The sequence below is a fragment of the Osmerus eperlanus genome, chromosome 15 (assembly GCF_963692335.1).
Source record: "Osmerus eperlanus chromosome 15, fOsmEpe2.1, whole genome shotgun sequence".
NCBI lineage: Eukaryota > Metazoa > Chordata > Actinopteri > Osmeriformes > Osmeridae > Osmerus > Osmerus eperlanus.
Genome location: NC_085032.1, coordinates 10,501,271 through 10,524,918, shown reverse-complemented (window position 1 = coordinate 10,524,918; position 23,648 = coordinate 10,501,271). Strand labels below are relative to the sequence as shown.

Here is a 23,648-nt window from a genome sequence, read left to right as displayed (position 1 = left end):
TTTCAGCCCAGTCTGAAAACCACCACCCTCGCTGGGCTCAGCCTCATGTGGGGCACACCCTTCCCTGACCAGGCCACAGGCAGCGCCTTCTAAGGGGAGAGGCTGGGCGAGAAGGGGGAGAGGGGGGCAGGGGCCTGGCCGTGTTGCACTGTGTGTGTCAGTGGTATTACACACCATCGGGCACCTGTTCACTCCAAGTCCAGATGCTATTTATTCACAGGATTGTTCAAAAATAGTCATTTTTGTCAAAAAAATACAATAATGCAACCTTAAGGCGATGTGGCAGGTGGATGGCGGTACGATGCGTGGGTTGGGGGGGGGGGGTGTCTGTATGAGCCTGTGCATGTCTGTGTTTGTATACTTTATGTGTGTGTGCCTGATGGTGTGTGTGCATGCTCGTGTGGTTGTGCATGTGTGTGTTCGTCTGTGTCCAGAGGCGGCATCCAAACGATGACTCATGGATTCCGTGTTCATTATCTCAAGACAAAAGGCTGAGTCTGGCTGGTAATGAAAATCCTCAGCTTTGAATACAGCTCGGATAACAAGGCCTTAGTGTACATTACGCTCGCCTAAGCTGGGAGACTCCAGCTGCTCTAACACCGTCATAATAGCTGACTTATTAAAACATTGGCAAAGAGGTGAGGACTTCAATACTTGTGGAATACAATATCTCCCAGAAACCAGAGAGCTGTCTTTCTGTGGTAAACTGAGTTCACATTGTTATGATGAACGAGTACATCGAATGAATATACTTTTATTTTGAAGACATACTCTCCAGTCTGGGTTTTATCGTAATCTCCTCACTCTGTGATCACTATGCATGGCTGATCAGTCCCCAAAATGTCTTATCTGCACTTAATTAACTGTCCTGGACTTCCAACCAGGCTCTGGCTAGTGGAGCCTAATGAAGCGTGGAGGAAGAGAAGCAGTGGGCTGCAGATGATGTGGTCGGTGGGGTGCAGTCCAGTCATCTGGAGCGTGGAGGGCGTGTTAGGCCTTACCCGGCCAGTTAGTGAACATCACCACGCTCAATAGACTTTGCAGAGGGTAACCCAACTAGCCATGATCTAACAGGACTGTGAGTGTGATTGTGTGCATGTGTGTCTGTGTGTCTGTGAGCCTGTGTGTACATACCCATGTGTGTAAGTGTATGAGCGTGTCTGTGTGTGTGTGTGTGCAGTGACCTTGCCCTTCCACTCAATTACATCCCAGACAGAGTGCTATATGATTAGGGGACTTAAGCTCCAGGGGGGTAGAGGTGGTGGTGGTGGGGGGGGGGGTTGGAGGAATGGTATCTGTGAATGAAGCTTTGTTGCTGGTGGAGAGAATGGCTTGGATTTACTATTGACTTGAGATTTTCAGAGTGACATTGTAGCTTAACTGGTCAATACAATAAATAAACAGTGACTTCAAAGCAAGATATTGATTACAGGGCCTCTGGATATGATGGAAGACTTCAGAATCTTCTCAAATTAAGTGGAATGAAAACTGTAGAGGAGGAGTTTGTCTGTTTATGCCATGAAAGTGCCTTGAAGGAGAGTCAGTGAGACAGTCCACACCAGCAGAACACTGAGGAGGCCCAGAAATGTGTGAGAGTGTGCTGTATGTGTGCGTGTGTGTGTGATGACTGACACCTGTATTTGTGAGGATGTGCTTGTGTTCTTGCATGTGTGTGAGGACATGGAGCTGTGTTTGTGAGGATGCGTGTGTGTGTGTGTGTGTGTGAGAGGACACCCACCTGAGTGGGAGATGAGCGGGTGTTCTGCTTTGTGACAGGGCGACTCGGGCAGCAGCACTGGCCCTCTCCTGCCAGCAACGCCTCCAGCCCGCAGGACCAGCATGCACTGCAGCAGCAGCAGTGCATGCTGGGTAAGGGGGCGTACCATGGGGGGAGGGGTGGGCTTCACTCACTCCTCCTCAGGCCAGAGGCCAAGAGAGACACACCTAGAGAGAGAGAGAGAAAGAGAGATGGTTAGAGCTCATGTTGAGCTGGTGCAGCTGCCGTCTACCTCCCAATGACCCACCCACCACCTCACACCTCTCCCCTTTGACCCCGTGCACATGAATCAGACCGGTCTCCGCATTCCCACACATACAGCACACATATGCGTGTGTGCGCACGCGCGTGTCTATACAGTCACACGCGCTTGTCCTCATGGGGCCACTGAAAAACGTGGAGCTCATAAAAGCAGGAATTCCCTGACTCGATTGGATGTGTTTGGCGTGGACCCAGGCACCAAACGGAAAGAGAGCTCTTCTCTGTGTAATGGGAAGCACCTGTCATCTAACACAACCTTCCTCTCCTTTTACTTCTGCATGACTCGCCACGTCATTCTTTTCTCCCACCCTTCTCGCTCTCATGAAGTTGACAGTTTCGCCTGCTGTTTATCTGCAACCTTGCTATTCTGTCTGACAGTCTTCGTGTTTCCAAAGGGGGCTTACCCCCCTTGTATGAAGGCCATTGAGTTATTGTTTTATCTCAGTATTGTTATTGTTCTGACAATCGGTATGTCGTTTATCAGGCATTCATGGAGAACTGCAAGCCTGAATGTAATTATCTCCCAGCCAAGTCTTTCTACTGAAACACACAGAGGCAACATGCCATGGGAAATCAGCATGTAGACAGAATATTGATTGTTGGCATGATTCTATATGACAGTCTGTTTGAGCTGACAGTCTGTGTGTGTGTGTGTGTGTGTCTGTGCTTAGATGGTATCGGTTGGGTGGAGACTTATGTCTGAGGCATGCACACAGATATCCTAATGGCAGCATACCATGGTCCCACCGGATATTTTGAGCACACACACACACACAGACACACACATCAGCATAGCAGACAGGGGTTGGAGCCAAGGCCGTCAAGTTGAGCCCCTGCTACTGACCGTACTCCCACTGCTGGCTGCCCCACCCGTGACCTCCTGTCAAACTAGCACCCCTCACCCTGCCTCACCCCCACACCCTGCCTCACCCCTCACCCTGCCTCACCCCTCACCCTGCCTCACCCCTCACCCTGCCTCACCCCCACACCCTGCCTCACCCCCACACCCTGCCTCACCCCCTCACCCTGCCTCACCCCCTCACCCTGCCTCACCCCCACACCCTGCCTCACCCCCACACCCTGCCTCACCCCCACACCCTGCCCAACAAACCACCAGCCCAAGATCCCCACGGTCGGCGTTTGCTGCCGGGGTGTGCCCAGGTTCATAACTTTGGTATTTGGTTTGCAGTGCAGGAGGCCCGGGCAGGACGGCGAGAGCAGGTGGAGGGTACAGAGAGAGGAGAGTCTGTCAGTCTGCATCAACACTGAAGGTGAATCATCACCACTCTGTCTCACACACTGACATCTCTCTCTCTCTCTCTGTTGTATATTACTCTCCCTCTCTCTCTCTCTCTCTCTCTCTTTTTGACATGCAGACACACCAATACTCCCTCATGGTTTCAATAGCAACATCTACTATAATAAGCCATTACCCAGACATGGACACCATACCACACACAGCGTTCCCAAACTAAACATGGCTCTAAACAATCCTGTCACCTAACTGTGTTCACAGTCCGTGTATAAATATGGGGGCCGATCTCCAGCAAGCAGACACACAGTGTCTCAATGACTGTACTACTGTGTCTATGACATGATGCTACACACATTAATAACGCAGAGTAGAGTAGGGAGGCTGGTCACACAGTCAACACACAGTACAGTACTGTACATGTACTAAATCAACAAGCATACACAAAGTAAACACACAAACAAATGTACATATGCACACACACACACAGGCCATCCACTTTTCTTCATTGAGGGTGGTCTGTGGTGTCAGTAAGCTAATCAATGGAAGTGTCCCTTCATAAATAAAGAGAGAGGATCACATTAACACTGCTATTGATTGTGTCTGAGGAGAACTCCATGATGACTGCATCACACTCCACAATGAATCGACTCTGAAACAAGCAACGACTTTGTATTCACACACACTGCTCCCACTCCACACACACGCACGCGCACACACGCACGCACGCACACGCACACACACACACATGCTCATCAGTCAAATGTGAGCAGCATAACACTACTCCATCTGTTCAAACATACAGTAGAGTGAGAGCTGGAGAGTGGGGGCTCGCCCACTGTGGTGATAGATAAACCCCCCCTACACACACACTGTCCACTCTGGTTGACCAGACTGTCTGTAAAATAAGACCAGACTTTGCTTTGTAGAAGAATTTGTCGGAGAGTAACAACCTGCCTTTTCCAAAAGTCTGTTTAGAGTGGAGAGGGCAGATTCTCATCACAACTCTGGTACACAGACACAGTCATTTAAATTTGGATCTGAACACGATATCCGGTAGCATGGATTATACAAACGCACACACAGGCACGTTCACACACACCGTCAAAGTGATTTTCAGTGCGTTAAGTAAACATCCATCCCAGCATCCTTCCCCAGGTGCTCTGCGTTGGTGTCACAGAGTAAACATTTACTGGTCCTCTGGCCCAGAATATATTTCACTGCTACCAAACTCTTTATCCCCAGCTAAGGTTTATACTTTCTCAGACAGAACGCCATGCCTGTGTGTGCTGCAAATATGTGGGTGTGTTTACATGTCCCTGTGTGTGCCCACGTGTATATGTGTGGATATTTCCCCACTGTGAGATTGAATACTTCCCATAACATTTTCTAATGCTGACTTTCAGGGCCGCCGGTTCTCAATCTGTTCCACAAACAGCGCCGGGGCGGAATAAACATCTGAGCGGACGCGAATCAACGGCCCACTCGCAGGATGGCTCCCAGATTCCAATCTGTTTGGTTTGCACCCGCTGCGCTCCAGTCTCTGGCACTGAGACACTGGGCTGATTTTGCTCTGCTCTGGACGTGTGGGTGGAGTGGGACAATGTCGAAAAACTCGGAATGAACATGTGTGTGCGTGCAGGTATATGAATGTGTGTGTAAACGTGTTGAGATGGATGGGGTCTGGATATAGACAAAGTGTGCTTTTGTTTAGTCAAATATACGGAAAGTATCACTCAACACTTACAGTGAAAACACTTCACATTTTTGAGCAGATCTCTGCTGACATTTTTCCCTTCATTTTCTTGATGGGTAAAACTAATGTATTCCAACACACATATTGTAGAGCTGTAGCCTGTGTACTGAGACTGAGGGCTTGAAGGGCTTTTCTGGACCAACCTTGGGTTGCTTGACCACAACCACAACTTTGGTTACATTGGAGCGAGCACACACACGCGCGCACACACACACACGCGGAGAGAGACACACAAATAGCAATTTCAGAGTTGTCACACCCTAACTCTCCAGAAGTTCCCAAAATCCAGCTGTTATTTTTACGTCTTCGCTTACAGCGCCTGTGTGTGTTGTGTGCGTGTACAGTATGTGTGTGTGTACAAACAGCACGTGTGTGTGTTGTGTGTGCGTGTATAGTATGTGTGTGTGTGTATAAACAGCACGTGTGTGTGTTGTGTGTGCATGTACAGTATGTGTGTGTTGTGTGTGTGTACAGTATGTGTGTGTTATGTGCGTGTACAGTATGTGTGTGTTATGTGTGCGTGTACAGTATGTGTGTTGTGTGCGAGTACAGTATGTGTGTGTGTATAAACAGCACACGTGTGTCTGCATGCATGTTAAAATGGCAGAAAAAAACATCGCTGTCACAAGACACAGAAAACCCATTTTGCTCTGCCAAAACATTGACACACGTACTCTAAATGCGATACAGTGTAAGCAATTACCACAGTAACCTTGCCTTCGCTCCCTTCCTCCAAGGTGACTGGAGTTGCTCCAACACGAGGCGGGACTCAAACCCATTACAGCAGGTCCTGCAGGAGCTGTTCTCTGAATAACGATCCATGCTGAATTACACAAGGCTCAGGATCAGGCCTCGACACCAGTTCAAGGTTAGACAGAAAACACAGGGAGGACTGGGAAGGACTGTACAAAGGACAGCCTAGGGCAGAAGGTGTGAACCTTCAAACACGTTTAAGGTTCTCTGGGGTTGATTACGAATATGGGTTATAGATTTTCTTTTCAGTTTTTGTTGTGTTTGTGTTTCATGTGTTAAATGAAACCATCTTATTATCTCCATGGATTTTGAGGGATAAAAGTAAAACAACAATTGCATTGATTCATCGTGACATGCTTTGGTCGCAAGAAAAAGCTCAAAACGATCTCTGACTTGGGTTTGAAGTCAAATTCACCATCTTTTTGGCGTTTCACTAACATTAGGATGCTAATGCCCAAAGTATCAAAAGATTTCTGGTACATCAAAGACTTGTGTTCTCTCTGGGGTGTTGAAACAGTGTGACACCCCAAGAGAGACAGACATCTGATCAAGGAGGAAGTACGCACACACACAAACACACCGTAAAGATCGTCTTGCGTACCAAATCATTTGCTAATTAAAGCTTGACGTGAAGAGTCCATAACTTGGACAAAGCCATCAAACAAACACACACAACGACTCCCACCCACACATGAAGGCGCCCACACACACCTGGTCATACAGTGATAAGGGCTGTAAACCCCAGTGTGGAGGGATGGTGACATTTTAAAAGCTTTAATTACATGCTTGGCTAGCGTGTTCCGAGTGTCTCCACAGCAGGAAATTACATTATCACAGGCTGCAGCTGCACACAGGAAGTAGCTTCCGACCAGATCCCCCTGCTCTTTCCCTCCATGAGTTCCAGCCTGCCACCAGGCCTGCTGTCGAAATGAGAAGATACAAGTAGGATAAGACCAGAGGCCAAGAGTCTGGTCAATAATTGGAAGTGTAAAAGGTGAAGATTAGAGGGGCAATCTAAGTGATTCATGAATGATCCCAGAAGGCAAGGAATGCCTTCTGGATTTAGCTATGTTTAAATTTGGCCTGAACACACATTGCAAGTTGAAGGACCTCAAAGTAATTTTCCCCTTTTTGCAGGATTTGAGCTCTGTGTCTGCCCAACAACAAAGGGAAGAGACTCCATTCCCAATAATAGACCAGAATATGTTGTGTTCCATTGGCATTGTTTGTATCTGAAACAATAAATCCCAAAAACCTAGGTGATCTCGAGTTCCCAGGATATGAAGAAAATTGACAATATACACAAACAAAAACAAACCAATCCCAACTCCTATATGCATTAATGACGTGTGCCTACGCCAGCCTCTCTGAGCCCTCAGGACCCACAGACGGCCTGGGAGGCAGACTCTGAAAACCCGAGAAGAGCCATCGCATCGAGTTCCAGGCGATGCGAGAGTGGGATCGTAAATAAGCACTTGGCTCCTCTGGAACCAATTAATCACCACAGGATGTCTGTGCACAATGGCAGAGAGTTATGGTTGTAATGAGAGGGAGAGTACGGATGGGTGCTGCCTTAACAGGACAGAAAAGCACAGAAAAAGTGGTGATTGTGTGTGTGTGTGTCCTGAGGGCTCGTTAGAACAACAGAGGAGGAGGGCTGGATCTGGTTAAACCAGACAGTGCCTGAAGGCATCCCATATGATCAGGTCCCAACTAGACCAAGGAAACAGATGTAGGGCTCTCTCTCTCACTCTCTCTCATTCCGTCTCTCTCACTCCGTCTCTCACTCTCACTCTGTCTCTCACTCTCCTTCAGTGTCACTGTCTCTGTGTGTCTGTCCTTCTCTGTGTGTCTCTCTCACACATTCTCTTGAGTCCCTCTCATTCAAGCAAGATTTTTCTCACTTTTGGTTACTGCTCCTTCCTTTAGCAGATGGGTCTGCAGTACAATGTTTCTCCTGACACAAATGCACACTATGTCATCAGTAGATAGCCTACTTCATCCAAATAACTAAACCAATTATTTTTCCTCTGTTTCGTCCATGGTCTATGATTTTTCACATAAAAAAATGACAGAATGTTAAGCTTATTTACATCTAGCAAGGCAGGGAAGAGTGAAGCTAACTAGATAATTTGTGCAGCATCTTTGAAATTCAACCCATTTAAAAAGCATCTTCTTTAATGGCAGGACCGGGTGATTAGGCTTCTGTTGAGAAGCAGTAAATTGCATCTGCGATTTTTCCCCAGAAGGGAGAGGAAAAGCTGTGTTTGAAGTAACACAACAACCCAATGTGTCTTCTTCCACCAACACTGGGGAGGATAAAGACTACACAGGAGAACATGGAGGGGAAGGTCTCTGAGGAACGGTGTGCACAAAGGTCCAGATGATTGGGTTCCACTCACACATCAGAGTCCTGATAACTGCTTTGGTGGACTTGGTATTAATGTACCACCACGTCTAGCTGTGATCCATCTCAGTATTTCCTCCAGACATGGTGTCTTTAATCCTCTGTGTGAGATTCTCCTCAGGCCCCAAACATCGATATAGAACCTAATGGCTGAGTTTATCCTTGCTTCGCTCTACAGTCAAGCTGATTAGCCCAACAGTCTATATCACGACTGACACCCCACCTCCATCCATCATTCCATCCATCCAGGCAGTTATTGGTGGTCGGAAGCTGAAAGCTGCACCACACACATGCTTCATTAATAGCTGTCATTAGTGACAGGTCCAGGACCCAGGCTAATGACATGTTCCTTTCAGAGCTCATTAGGGGCTCAGTGCCGCAGAGCTAGTGGTGTAGGAGAAGGTCGTCCTGGTTAGCCAGCAGGTGTGTCACTGGAAATGTCAGAGAGAAGGTCAATAGAGGAGGGTGGGGGGTTATTGGGGAGCGTGGAGGGGAGGTTTCGGAAGTAAACGTGGTGACAGGGAAGCCGGGGAGGTTGGAATGGGGTTTAACAGGCCTGCAGTGGGGGTCTATGCCCTGGAGGAGACTTTAGCGCTGAGAGGAGTACGTTTTTTTTTAACCAAAAACAGGGTTTAGTATATCACAGCCACAGTAGCTGGACTCCTCTTTGGTTTCTACTCTGTAAAGAGTATGTTGTCTTTATTTCATAAAGTATATTATACATACAGTACCGTATATCACATGGAGAGACAGTGAGGTAGACAGACACATGCATACAGACAGCGTACATAATATGACTTTGTGCTTTCAACTTCACATTGTTTAAGAATATTAAATCGCTTTTAAACAACAGACAACTAATTGTTAGTCTTCAGGGGTGAAGTGGTCCTTCCCCAAAACACAGGCAGAGGAAAAAGAGACTATACTAATTGAACCAAAATGAGCTTTTATCAGAAACAGAGTTCTGTGGTAATGTTCCGTCTGACACTGAGACAAGTCAACAGGGAGGAGAGGGAAGACGGGCTGGGCGGTTGTTTTGCCTCCCTGTCTGTCTGTCTGTCTGTCTGTCAGAATAACAAGCTCCACTAAAACCCGAACAAAACGGATGACAGGCACTCTATCTGCCGAGGGGGGACCTGCCACAGAGTCGTATCAAGCCAGACCGTACAGCTGTGGATGACTGGGAAGAACTACCCCTGACTGCTAGTGTGTTTTACATTCCGCCAACAAAGCCAGACAACAAAGGCTGCTGGATGATGGATCAAACACACACAGACATGCCCGCACACGCACACACACACACACACACACACAGACATTTATGGTCCCACAACTTACACAGACATGCGCTACAGCATGTTACAAGGAGAGGAGGCACACTCCAGGTTTGGGCAGCTGCAGGCTTGGGTCCTGCTTTAATGACAGGCTGAAGCATCCCAGCTTATAGGCTGTGAAGGGGCTCTTCCTCTGACCCAGCAGACAGCAGGCTGTGAAGCCGCACCAGGACTCAAGAGCTGCAGGCTCGTCACCCGGAGGAGTCTGGGATCAGGTGGGCAGTGAGCAGCTTCCTAGCTGAGGATCCACATCTGACAGATGCATTTGATAGGTCACGCCTGTCATGTCTGCAGGCGTTCGTGTGTACATGCATTCACACATACAGAAACACATGGTCTTATCCTGTTACTCACTCTACAGTACATCAACAGAATGTCACCGAGCAGAACAACTGTGTTGGCGTGCTGTGGGGGTGCGTATATGTATGTGTGCGTGTTTCTGTACAGTCTGACATGTCTACATTGGGCTCCCAGCTAAATATACAGAACTGTCCAGCTGACCTAATCAGCTATGTCTTTGATGGGCTTGCTTCAAAGGAGGATGTCATCACTTTTAACTTTGAAGGATTAATTCACCAGCTATCTTTAGCTCTCTATGCCTTATATTCCCTTGGAGAAAACGTAGAAAAACAACAACTTTCCAACCGACAATGCATATTCATCTAGCAACAACACACCTCAGTAAATTTCAAGATTTTGCCATCCCTGCCTGTTCGACTGACCTAAATAGGCCTAAATTATGCCATAAATTAATTTGTTGTTTGCAGCGCTGCCTTATGATAATGATTAGAGGGCGGCCTGTTCTGTTAACCCCTTCACCTCTGACCTGTCTGGATGTGTGGTCCCTCTTCTCCTGTCGGCTACAGTACTAAGTCCATCTGGAGCAGATGTTTCTGCCGTGTGTGTGTCTTCCTCTGTCAGTATTCAACAACCCTGGTGTGTGTGTGGAAGGGGGGGCAGTAGAACACTTTAGTATCAATTGTATCACTGTGTTTGCCACCCTATAACTATAGATGGCAACAACCTACATGGAGATGAATACATACTGACATTAACCAAGCACAGATGCAGGTTATTATGATATTACCAAAAGGATAGAACAGACCATCAAGGTGTTCCACATGCCGTGACAGTAATGAATACAGGAGGGTGACGGCTCCGAGCTGTACTGTACTCTTTAAAAGGCACAGGGACAAAGACGTGGAGGAGATTTATGAGTGCGTGAGCCCGGCCACGTCTCGTAACTGCAGCGCTGCTGCAGGGTGATTCACAAGCTGCGACCTGCCGCACGTCTGGGGCTGTATTTTAGGAGCTGCCGTGACGGCCGGGCTGTCTGGGCAGACATTATACGGAGTAATGACTTACAGACACACGCTGACCCATTCTCTCTCTCTCTCTCTCTCTCTCTCTCTGCTTTTCTCTCTCGCTTTATTTCCGTCCAACTCCGGAGAGAAGGGAGGAGAGCAGAGTAGAGAGGGAGGGCCAGGGGAAAGGAGGCGAAGACGAAGAGAGGGCAAGGGCCATACAAGGTAATTAAAAATAAAGGGGTGTGTGGAAGGCAGAGGTGGAGAATAAAGTGGTTTGATGAAAAGAAACGGAGTGTGGGAATTAAAAGAAGTGTAAAAAAAGAGGAGAAAGTTGAGGAGATGGAAGGGGGAGAGGTGAGTTGAGAAGAAAGGAGGGGTGAGAAGGGGTAGAGGGAAGAAAGTTGAGAGGATGGTGAGAGAAAGAAACAGAAGGGGTGAAAGGAGAAGAGAGCTTAATGGTGTGGAGAGGGAGAGGCGAGGCTGGGAGAGGGAGAGGTGAGGCTGGGAGAGGCGAGGCTGGGAGAGGGAGAGGCTGGGAGAGGGAGAGGAGAGGCTGGGAGAGGTGAGGCTGGGAGAGGGAGAGGCAGGCTGGGAGAGGTGAGGCTGGGAGAGGGAGAGGCAGGCTGGGAGAGGTGAGGCTGGGAGAGGGAGAGGAGAGGCTGGGAGAGGTGAGGCTGGGAGAGGGAGGGGAGAGGCAGGCTAGGAGAGTAGAGGCTGGGAGAGGGAGGGGAGAGGCTGGGAGAGTAGAGGCTGGGAGAGGGAGAGGAGAGGCTGGGAGAGGGAGGGGATAGGCTGGGAGAGGAGAGGCTGGGAGAGGGCGGGGAGAGGCTGGGAGAGGGAGAGGAGAGGCTGGGAAAGGGAGGGGAGAGGCTGGGAGAGGGAGAGGAGAGGCGGCCTTCCTATAAAGAGCACCTGGGATGTCCATAAAATTACAAAGAACACATGCCATAACACAAGCCCCTCAAACCTCCCTGACGAGAATAGGTGTGTGTGTGTGTGTGCGCGCACGCGTGCATGTACGTGTCAAAGTGTGGTCACCTAACATCCGTCCACGTGGTAATTGAATCAGGAGAGGAAAACATAGCAGAGCAAGGATTGAGGTGGACAGAAGCAGCTGGAAAAGCACAAATGTCTTGGCTCAAGGGAATGGAAAACCTACGGGGGAGAAAGGAGACTTGGAAAAGGCTTGACCTGGGGCGCTTAAACCCCAGGACGACCACAGTCCCTGACTCTCCGGGCTCCTTCATGGGTCTATTTCTTCAGTTTTTTCACGTTGAAAAGATCTGAAATGTTCCACCAAGGCGTAAATATTCTGAAGTTACAGAAACAAACATCCCAAGAATTGCTGAATTAAACTTGTTGAAATGTATAATACCTAATCCCTAATAATATGCATCGGTAATAATCCGAATGTCCTCCAAGAATTTAAAAAAGGGAACTAGTGCCCTCATTAAAACAGGCTGTGTCTGTTCAATTATGTCTCAATAAGAGCGCATTTAGCTGTGAAAGCGTTAAACCATTCTGTCTCTCATAAGGGCTGGAACCAATGGGATGAAACAGCCCATATTGAGTTGTGAGCCATCATTCACATCCGTCTGTTTTGGACTGGTCTCTGGGCTAATCAAACAGCAAGCCTTATAAGGAGGAAATGGGCTGTAAAACTTTGCGAGTGGCTGCTGTGTATGTAATTCCACCCAATTTTAGACGGATGGGAGGGTGTTATTTGGGTTGCAGGCATTAACAGCAGACATAAACAAAAAGCTGGTATAATCAACACACAAAGTGTACCTATCAGTGGATTTGGGGAGGTAGCAAGGGCGCCTGAATAAAATCTTCAGCTCCAGCGGTGTGTGTGGAGTCTGAACTGGGCTGTAGTCGTAGGTCTGGAAATGATCAATAAACCTGCAGAGGGAACCTCAATATCAGCCTCATGAGCCACTCCACCTTGATTTTTACTGATGAAGGCAGAGTTTCCACATGCACTTTCAGTAGGCCCAGCAAGGGGGTAGAGGGTTGTAAGGTGAGTTGGGTGGGTATGCATGGGGGGGGTCACATGTGTTTGCCAGGTGCGCTCCGATCCTGTCTACCCCTCCAGCCCAATCAGCTCTTTTCCCCCAGGTCTGTGTTCACTGTAAAGTCAAAAACATACCTTGCCACCAACCAGGACTGCTGGAGCAGAAATAACAGTGACTACTTATCCAAACGGCACAACTCCTGTCTCCACTGACCTGGTACAAAGGCAGCCATTGTGAACTCAACCCCTGTTACCTCTTCAACCTCGTTAGCACCCTTCCAACCCTCCAGCCCAGAGCCCCTCTGTGCCCCGCCCACCTAATTAACAGTCTGCAGTCCAGGACTCTCCAGAACATTCTTAATTGCTTCCACCACTTCTTGGACGAGCACTCGTTAACACCAATCCTACAGGAAAGGGTCTCTCAACAGCCCGTCCTTTGGGAAATTTCACTCCATAGAAACTGCATGCTCAAGATGCCTATTATATTCAGAGATCAACGGGGAGCAACATGTACAAAAGTATCAAGCATAAGTAGTGGAGAGTGCGAGAAGCCAAGCTCACTGATTACAGCAATTACCCACAGTAACCCAGACAAGCATCTCATTTCGGATGGAGTGATTCCCAGAGACACCAACCTAGTAAAAGCTATCCATTGGTCCTGAAGGTCTGTCTTTCATCAAACAAGGACAGGGGTAGAGTGGAACCTGTATTTGCCTGGGCAAATAAGTTATAATTACGATGAACAGCGTGCAACTCTCTCTCCCTGTCTCTCGATCCACTGATGATACTGAAACCAGGGTTAGGCTGCCTGCCAGCACGAGAGGGCTGGGGGGGCCAACCTCGCTGGGGAGGGCAGAGCACATCATGACCGCTACTGCCTCCGACGTTTGACTTGTGGGCGTCTTTAATTACCCTACACCCTTCAGGGGGGTTGGGGGGGGGGCACAGACACAGTGATAAGGGGAGGTGACAGACAGGTAGACAGAGACAGGAAGAATCATCTTTAAAATGACTTTTATGAGCTTTACCCAAGGCTCAAAATCTTGGCTGTCCAGAAACTATTAGGGGAATATTCCTTACAAAAATTCTTATCTAATCTCCCCCTGAGGAGATATTAAGTAATATAGAGTCCTTTACCAACACAATAACCCTATACAGTACATGATGGGCAGCTTGATTACCAGTTTCATCAGCAATAGCCCCAAGCTGCACGGTGTGTCAGTCTGATATTGCTCTCTCCCTTTTCTTATCTCTCTGTCCTTAAGTCAATAAAAAGATGTTAGGAAGTGAACAAAAAACACTTCCTCTCCTTAACCTCAGGGGGGCTGAGGTGTGTGTGAGGGGGGGGGGGGAGGAGGAGCAGGGCGGAGCGCGATCACACACGCCCGACCACAATATGAGAAAAGAACAAAGGAAAAACCCAGCAGCCAGCAGAAGTGGCCAGGTGAGACACAGGGCTGGTAATCGGGCTCGGACGCCATTTCTAGTGACACCTCCAGATGGCAACCCCCCCACATCCCTGCAGATGTTTATCCGCTGACGGTGCACCCCTCTATCCTCTGTAAGGACTGTGTTCAAATAATACAGCAAGCCCAAAATTACCATCAGCTGAATCTAACGCTAAATACTCTCATAGGCCTTTTCCTGATTGTGGTTATTTGTGTAGGTATTTGGGTTGTATTTCCATCTTTATGGTTGATGGTGTAGCTTGACGATTAAATCACATACAGGTGCTTGGGCACACTGCCACCTGCTTACCAGGGAAACTGAGGGTTAGGGTCAGGATCAGGGTTGGGTTAGGGCAAGGGTCAGCGCTGTGAGAATGGGGGAGGATGGAGAGTGTTTTAGTCATTTAAGTCATTTAAGACGCTCTTATCAAGAGCGACTTACAGTAAGTACAGGGACATTCCCCCGAGGCAAGTAGGGTGAAGTGCCTTGCCCAAGGACACAACGTCATTTGGCACGGCCGCGAAATGGCAACAAGTGTGTCGGCCCCCGGATGGAAAAACATGGCCTCTGAAACCCGAGCCTGTGTTTCCGGCCTCTCTTCATTGACTGTGTGACCCCTGCAAAGCCAACAGACTTATGAAACTGCATCGTCAACACCCCCCCCCCCCCCCCCCCCCCACCTCCTTGTGTCTATCTCTTAATCTCTCTCTTTGGCTGTTTGTCTCACTCCGTCTCACTTCACCCCCTCCCCTCCAGCACCGCCCCCCCCACCCCAACCCCCTCCCACACCTTCTCTTTCAGATCTCAGCCTGCATCCTGTTGTTGAAAGGACGTTTGATGCCTTCACCAGTCCACAAAACAGCTTCCTTTTTGTGTGTGTGTGTTTGTGCATTTGAATAATCTAAAACTGTGTGCTTTACTCAGAATCCTAAAACACACTCTCTTCATACCTCATGGCCAACAGGGCTGGGGAGTGGAGAGTACGTGTGTGTGTGTGTGTGGGGGGGGGGGGGGGGGCAGAAATGGAGAGATATCATATTTTCTTGTTTCACAAAGGGCAGAACCAGAATGCTGCATCTGTAACTAATAGTGTCTGCAAAAAGGACCCTCCTAGCCAAAACAATACTGTTTCTCAGTTGTCTTTAAGGACACCTGATACCTCCCTTCTCAAGAGAGTCGGAACAACCTTTAAACACAAAAAACTAGCGGGAGGTACAATAAGGAAGGGAGCCCTTTCTGCTGTCCCATAACAAAACATCCTAGGAAACCGCACGACTGAGCGAGTAACTTCAAACCCACTCACACAATAACAGCATTCAACTCCAAATGGTCATTTATCATGGCCACACAACACAGCAGTCAGCAAAAGGTGCGTTCAGCACCGTGTGTTTCTCCACTGTTAACCGACTGACCACACGGGCTGCTGAATGAGAGGGCTATTCTTCCTGCTGGTGCAGCGAGGCCAGGATAGAGAGCCTGTGTTATTCAGGGCCAATGGCTCAAACCACACATCCTCTGCGTGGTGCACCTTTAGAACTGAGACAGCATTGTGTCTGTGGCACATCTGCACACACATGCACGCACACACACTGTGCTGAGTGCAGACAAAGACCAATAAAGGGCATGACTCAAGGGAGCCTCAGTCTGCCTATGTGTGTGAGTGTGTGTGTGTGTCTGGGTGTGTGTGTGTGTCCCAATGAGCTTGCACCGTTTAAATGAGAAGTGTGTGAGGACTATAGTCAGAGGACCACCTACCAAGGTCCCTTATTAAACACTTCATACTTTCCTCCACCTCTCCCTTCCTTCCCTGCCGTCCTCACTGGCTCTCTCAGATGAATGAGTGTGTCTTCTACCCTCCATTCCTCTCTCCAATGTTCCTCTTGTCCTCTCCGCTGGCCTTCGCCACTCCTTCTCCTACCTCTTCTTTCCGTCTGTCTGTCACTCTCTGTTTCTCTCTCTCTCTCTCTCTCTCTCTTTCGCTCTCTCTCTCTGTCAGCAGGCCATCACAGCATTACACTCACATGAACTCTCTCTCCCCCTTTCTTTCTCTCTCTCCCAAATCACTTTGTCCCCATCCCTTATCCTTATCTTTTCTTCTTATCTTTTTTCATTATATTGGTTTGTCTTTTTTTTACTCACCATGCAAAGCCTTGACCATTTAACAATGTTTTTCTCAGCATTTTTATCTCCCAACGTCAGTAAGTTTTCTCTCCCTATTTATTTAGTCTTTTCTACTTTTTGTTTGAGCACTCCACAAGGAGTAGGGCTTTACATATTAGATATTATCATATGATTTCATAAACCCTAGGATAGAATATATTATCTGCACTATTGCATCTTTATTAGAAATAGGACATCAATACAATTTAAAGCAATTTTCCTCAGCAGTCATTGTGAAGATAGTCCCCACTCCCCCCCTACCCACAGATAAAACAGAACAGATAAGAATGTCTTTAGTCACAGAGGAGTCTCCATATTCACATTTTCTCACTGATCAAATTAAGAGTCTGTCTTTGGGGGTTGGTACTTCTAGAATCCATGGAGGCTTATGAACCCAAACGACTGCCATTTATGTAATTGATCTAAGAACAGAACACTGTTCTGTGATATGTAAATACCATATCTCTGGGGTATAAAAACCATTTGAAACCATATTACGTAAACAATTGTGGACTGATTCAAATGTATTTTGTTGTTACTGATGGTGAACACGGAGATCTCCTTTCTTGATGGTTCTTTAAAAGCCCAGACAGCTGTATGAGCTGAGAGGAGATGACAGAAAAGAGAGAGGGAGGGAGAGAGAGAGAGAGAGAGAGAGAGAGAGAGAGAGAGAGAGAGAGAGAGAGAGAGAGAGAGAGAGAAAGGAAGGAAGGAAGGAAGAAAGAAATATACGATGAGAGAAGCAAGGAAATTAACTTCAGTAGCATTGATGTTTTAGAGAAATAGAGTGGTGGTGGCATAGGGAAGTGTGTATGTGGGGGGTGAATTCTGAAACCCTGAGCAGACACGACTCGTTGATCCTATCACCTGTGTGAGACGATCCCATCAAGTCACCTCACATTCATACGCCTCAGTCCTCCGTCCTTGATTATGTCACATATTATGCCAAAACTCTCGATTTATTTGCTTCTCTCTTTCCCTCTCTCTCTATTCCTATGGCTAACCTTCATCTGCCTCATTCCAATGCAAGCAAGCTTTACTACAGTCTCCACACTCCAGCCTGTCTGCTCATCTTTATTTATTCTACACCCACTGACAACGTACCAACTGAGGAAGCAGGCTTGAGGGATTTCTGAATGATGTTTCAGATTTACTCAGCATTCTGTTTGGGAGTCCTGGTTTGAAGATGGATTACTGGTGTGCTGTATGTGTTTGTGTGTGTGTGTATGTGATTTGAGGTTTGGGTACAGGGAAGAGGCGGAGGACAGCTAATGTGCCGTAGCCGTGCTGGTGACGGAACGCCGATTTGCCGGTTCTAATTCCGCTTGACGTGCGGACATGGCACGGCACCCACAAGCATTCCCTCTGAGAGGAGAACAGAGCAGAGGATAATAAGAGATGCAGTAATAAGTCTCGGCTCCGCCTCTCTGGTGTGATTTCACATCACCTCAAACAGCTCCCTCTACATTCCCCTGTGAGAGGCTGCTGCTGTTTGGCATGCAGTGTGAAATTACAGTAATACAGCCTGCTGCTTCTTTAACAAGCATCTGTCTTGGGAGAGGGTTTGTGTGTGTGTGTGTGTGTGTGTGCGTGTGTGTGTGTGTGTGTGTGAGAGAGAGAGAGTGTGTGTGTGTGTTTGTTTGTGTGTGTTAGTATTCCTTGTTAGAGACAGTGGACTATATTATACTTAGCATAGAAAAGGGCCCCAGAGAATTTTTAATCAATGACCCTCTATCTGTAAGTACAGCTTGACAAGCTTGTCATGTATCTCAAGTGACTCTCCAAACCTGGGACAAACAGAACCTGAGCCTATAGGGGACATCAGACAACATTCCCTCCATTGACAACAGCTGCAAAGCATAAAATGCAAACGCTGAACAAATGTTGATGTGTTTGCACAATATGTTACACCGCCAGGATTTTGACAATGGAAACCTTTTCCAAGAAGACAGCGTTCTGCATTGCTGCTCCGGTCGCTATGGCAACCCGGCCGACAACCCCCGGCCACTGACGAATGTCGGATGATAAAGTTTCGTTTTGCCTTCGCGTCGTATCTGACCGACACTTCAGTGGGCTCTTGGCAATGCAGGAGTCACTATGGCAACATCCCCATCTTGATAAATAACCCAGGCAAGGATGAAGTGAAGAGAAGAAAAGGGAGGAAGAGAAAGAGAGAGACAGAGGGAACGTGAAAGGGAGAAGAGGCAGAGAAAGAGGGAAAATAACACCCCCTTTCCCACATCAGATAACTTCCCCATCAAACAGAAACTGTAGGAGTTCTATAAGAACGTAAAAACTTTGCACGGTCAATTTCACATGAACTGTTTAACTTCCTTACAAACGTCAGGTATTTAGGACCACCAGACAGTTAGGTCAGCTTTGATATTGTCTGCTTATCTGGCTAGAGTCTGCAGTGCTTCTCCTGGGAGAGGTGTCAACCCCTCCAAAGGGAAGGAAAGAGAAAAAGAGAGGGTATAAATAGCAGAGCTGGACACCCTCGGAGAAAAACACTGACCCAGGAAGTGATGACAACTCAACTGTTTGGATTTGAATGTTTGTCTCTTGTATGCAGTAAATCCTTCTGACTTTCAAAACTGACTGGAAAACCATGAATATAAGAGCATGTATTGTCTTATGAGAGCTTTACTATGTGAGGGTAAACATTCTCTAAGCCCGATCTGGCCTGTGTCAAATGAGTAACTAAAGGCTTTTTAAGAGTGCTGGGGGGCGGGGGCTAATGGCTGTTTAGTTACACGCGCATGACAATAGCGGTTTCAGTCCCAACAGCATTCCACCCCACGGTCTCAAGCGGAGGCGCAGAATCACAAAGCTAGTCAACAATGGGCTTGTCACTCAATCTGTCACCAAGGTGACCATAGAGATCGCAGGGGCCATTAGGGTCACTTTCATTCCAGAATTCTCCAGGCTTGGACTAATTGCTGTGTTTGTGCTGGTGTTCCGTGTCACTGCACGGGCAAATTCCCAACACAGCCCAAATATCAATCACATTAATTATACGCAGCTAGTCCTGGAATGTTTTAGCAGTCAGACAATGAGGGAATCTGCTTGGCCTATCTTATTCATTCATCAGTAAAGACTTCACGTTTTATTTGTCATCTGTCCTGATGTTTTGGAATGTAGAGGTCATTCTCATTCTCCTGTTGTTGTTTTTTTCTCCATCTATGCAGTAAAATGCCTTTATTGAAGTTCAGCTGTAGCATTAATCATTTTTTTTTTGCCGTAAGTCATCACGTCATGCCGTTTCTCCATTCAGCACTTTTTCCTCACGTTCATCCCTCTCTGTTCTCTTCCCTTCCATCGCTCTCTTTCCTTCTTGTCCCTCAGGGATCGTCACGGACGGAGCTCTGGAGCAGGATGAACTCAGAGAACTGAGTCTGCTGGAAGCTCACAGTAATCTAACCATCTGGATGGGGTCACTTTCTTCCACAGGGGGACACGCAGTATGGGGGGGGGGGGGGGAGGGGGGGCGGCACATGCTGTGCATCCAGAGATGGCTAGAATGCACAGAGATTATGGAAAGACAAAAACTCAGTGGGGCAAAATCTAGAATATTCCACCAACTCTGAATTACTTGAGAAACGAACAGATATAAGGTCTGGTTAGTGATTTGCATGCATGGCTAAGTGGTTCTTTGAAAGGGCTTGTGATGTTCATCATCACAGGCGTGTAAACACATTTGAGAATAAATTAGCGAATGAGGCAGTATCTTGAAGGGGTAATCATTTCCCATTCAAGGTAGTGGTAACTGGCATTTAGGACTCATCCGATCTCCAGTCAAGGATACCAAGGATGCCAGGAGTATTGATAAACGGAGAAGATGACACAAGCTCCCTGAGATAGGCCGCTGAAGACCTTTGAGCCAGATCAATTATTTTGCTTTTTTGTTATTAGTTATTTTTTGTAAATTATATTACACAGCATGTTGAGAAATAAAACCCTAGCTTTTAAGAAATCTAAATATACTTTTATCCCTCGATTGTCCAAGTGAGAATGGTTTTCATCCTTGGAATTGATGCTGATGTGTTGTTGAGATTAGTGGGTTCCAGGGAGGACAGTATTCCCCTGAGATTCACACAGCCAATAATACAAACCAACACTCAAGCATGGCCGGTCACCAGCAGGGATGTACATGGAATTATGTAATATGTCCAAGTATTATTTGGTTTGGTAGATCCATCCAACCACAAACATAATAGGTAAAGGTTTTTTATTGCAAAGAAGTCAAAAGTTATTGTAGCATAGTGCATGCATTTAAGCTTGTTGCACACATTGAGTGTCAATCAATTTGCAGCTTATTTAAGATTGCTGTTCCTTGAAGATCACACTGTTAATTACGAATGTGGTTCCTCATCTGGGTTCCGATAGATTTAATTAATGGGGAAGGTGTGGGGAGTTCAATATCGTTCTCTATCGCATCTCTTTTTAGTGCGTGATTGCTTTCACGCACCTGCAAAGAGAAGTATATGCTTTGGGAATAATTAAAGACAAACAGGGGAAGGACTGCTCGACATCGGAAAGGGAAGTGATTTAAATGTATATTAATTAATAGAAAGCTGCATAATGATGTGTGGAAGAAACAGTGACCGGTCTCTGTGTCAGCACCACCAAGTGGTATACGAATCCTAAATACCCCCCAAAACTTCGGAAGCATACGATTTTCCTTCACCGTGTATACAGGCTATACATTTATAGCCTGTAGCCTAAATAAAAAAATAACAGACAGAATAAACATCACTGTATATCTCCTGAAATGTTAATGATAATTTGATTCGTCTTTTTTGTGTGTGTTGGCACAGCGGCACGCACCCAAAACAACCATATTGGTCATGTTAGCAACATAAAATTTAAATAGTTATTCATAACATTCAGATTCTGACATTTTACGTGTTAAAATGTACTGCTTAGAAGAGAACTGACTGCTTAGGTGTTCAGTCAGGTATTGGAGGAAGAATGCACTTACTAAGTGAAATGTCCAACTCCCGTTCATCTAGCGGGAACGAAGCCTCAAGTCTTATCCAGTGAGAATGTTGCTCAAAACAAACGCAAGACCAGGACAAATATATAAAGTATTTCCAGCTCATGTACCATCCACAACCAGTGAACTGTCAGTAAGTCCGTACAGCCTATATCTCTGAGCCGATTTCTCAGTTCTCCTCTTTACTCTCGCCGGGGTCCCTTCGGAGTTAAATATTTCTGTCCCTGAGCCTGTGAAGCGCACGGGCTGTAATAGGACACCTCACAGTCGCGCTGCACCGCAGACAATGGCTCCTGTCGCCCAGAGACAGACAAGTGTGCAAGGACAGCTTTAAAACTTTGCTATAACTGGTGAAATAACAATGAGATGAAGCGAGCGCCGAAGTTAAGATCACAGTGAATTGCAGCTTGCAAGCACCCGCTGATAGTGGTGTATTGGGTTAGCAGCAGTTTTTAAATCTGAAGTAGGAGGAGTGCGCCCCCACTTCACGGCGTCCTTTCACTTGTCCATGGCAGCAGCATCACCGATGTGCCGAACGTGGCAGCACAGCACCTCTGTCCAGCTGGGAGCCATACGGCACCTGAGTTCCCATAAACCACCATAAGAAATGTCTGACCTCATGGCTATAGGCACAGCATTTGAGCTATTTCCACCATATCAACATTTGTTTATGTTAATGTTTATACATGTTGTTTTTTCTTTACGTTTTGTGTGTGTGTGTGTGTGTGTGTGTGTGTGTGTGTGAGAGAGAGAGAGAGTTGGGGGGGGGGGGGGTCATAACAAATAAAAACCAGGCTGAAGCCCAAAATGTATTCTGTGACCAAAAACATGTAACAGCTAGAGACGGAATTTTAAAAAGCACAATCATACAGTTAAAGAACAATACAGGCTTCTAGTTACGGTCTTCATTAGATTTTTTTACACAACGAAACAACGTCATCCTGTATCTGTCAAGTCAAACTTTTCATTGTGAACATCACTTGTTTGTCCCTGACCAGTGGAACAAAGCTAGCTGTCAAATTCTAAACTCAAAACATTGCCTAAAGGCACTGTAACAGAGTGTATCTGTCAACACTTTGACAGATGCATTTAGTCAAGTCAACAAAAGACTGATAATGCACCTCTGCATTTTCAGAAAGGTGGAAGATGACTGCAAAGATCCTCGCACCCACATAAGGCCTTAGCCATGGAGTCAACATTGGGGGGGACGAATATTTTTTTTAATGATAATTTCGGACAGCGTGGGTGGTTGCCTGTCGTAGTGTAGCATTTATATTTTTATAACAATATATTGTTTTTTTTTAAGTTACAGAAGTTAAATTCAAACTCGGTCGGCATTGATCTGGGAAACGTGGCCTTTCTTGTTCCCAGGGGGAACAGAGAGAGCAGCGATACTCACACCATGAAGTTGAGAAAACAACGTAATGTGTCAGGCTGGTCGTAGACGGCTGGTCTGCATGGAGTTTGAGAATAAATGTGTGTATTGGATTATACGATCGTACTAAAAATGCCATTCGAAGTTCGTTGAAGTTTTGAACAAAGCAATTGCAACGATACATAGGAGCCAACAGCCCTATAGTTGAATCCACAGTTGAAGACCTCTATGGGACATGGTACTGTGTATGACATCCAAATCCTATAAAGGATTATCTCTCCACTCCCCGTCAACGTGATCAGACATGCCATTGGATTGAGGCTGTCCTCCAACTACTGGACCGCAACCAAACCACCAGACGGAGGGAGAAAGCTGTTTAAGCTGCTGTGCTTTAAATCAGATTCTTTAGAGGTTAAAATGAGTCTTTGATTTAAAAAATCATAATGATGATGGATGCTCATTAGTAAATTAGGGCTTAGTTGGGCAGGGGGCAGTGTGTGTGTGTGTGTGTGTGTGTGTGTGTGTGGGGGGGGGGGGTATGAACCACACCTGGTGACATTCCAATTCTAGATGTGTGTCCCTGTGTGTTTGGTTCTTTGTGCCTGTGTGTGTGTGGGTGAGTGTGTGTGCATGTGTCCCCTCTGTTCCTCTCCTCGAGAGCAGAAGTCAGCCTAATAACCTCAAGTTACCAAGCAACCAACATCAAAAATTCAGTTGATGGGGTTTAGGGTCTCTTCACCAGACTCAACTTTGTTTATGGTGTGTGACAGGGAGGAGTGGTTGGGATGTATGTGTGTGTGTTTCCGT

The 23,648-nt window shown here is 46.9% G+C and overlaps 1 protein-coding gene across 3 annotated transcripts in view; it reads right to left on the bottom strand.

Moving 5' to 3' along the window:
• The window catches only part of sema5a (sema domain, seven thrombospondin repeats (type 1 and type 1-like), transmembrane domain (TM) and short cytoplasmic domain, (semaphorin) 5A), a 79,485-nt gene extending 57,521 nt beyond the window's left edge, over positions 1-21,964 (bottom strand). Inside the window, exons 1-2 of one of the 3 annotated variants that reach the window (XM_062479655.1) lie at positions 21,452-21,964; positions 1,739-1,944 (exon numbers count right to left, since the gene is read on the bottom strand). In XM_062479655.1, coding sequence (XP_062335639.1) covers positions 1,739-1,886 — 148 coding nt within the window. In that variant the 5' untranslated portion in view covers positions 1,887-1,944; positions 21,452-21,964. Of the gene's footprint in view, positions 1-1,738; positions 1,945-12,996; positions 13,102-21,451 lie in introns of those variants that run through there. The other 2 variants (XM_062479656.1, XM_062479657.1) reach the window with 2 other exon arrangements.
• Between the last annotated feature and the right edge of the window lie 1,684 nt (positions 21,965-23,648).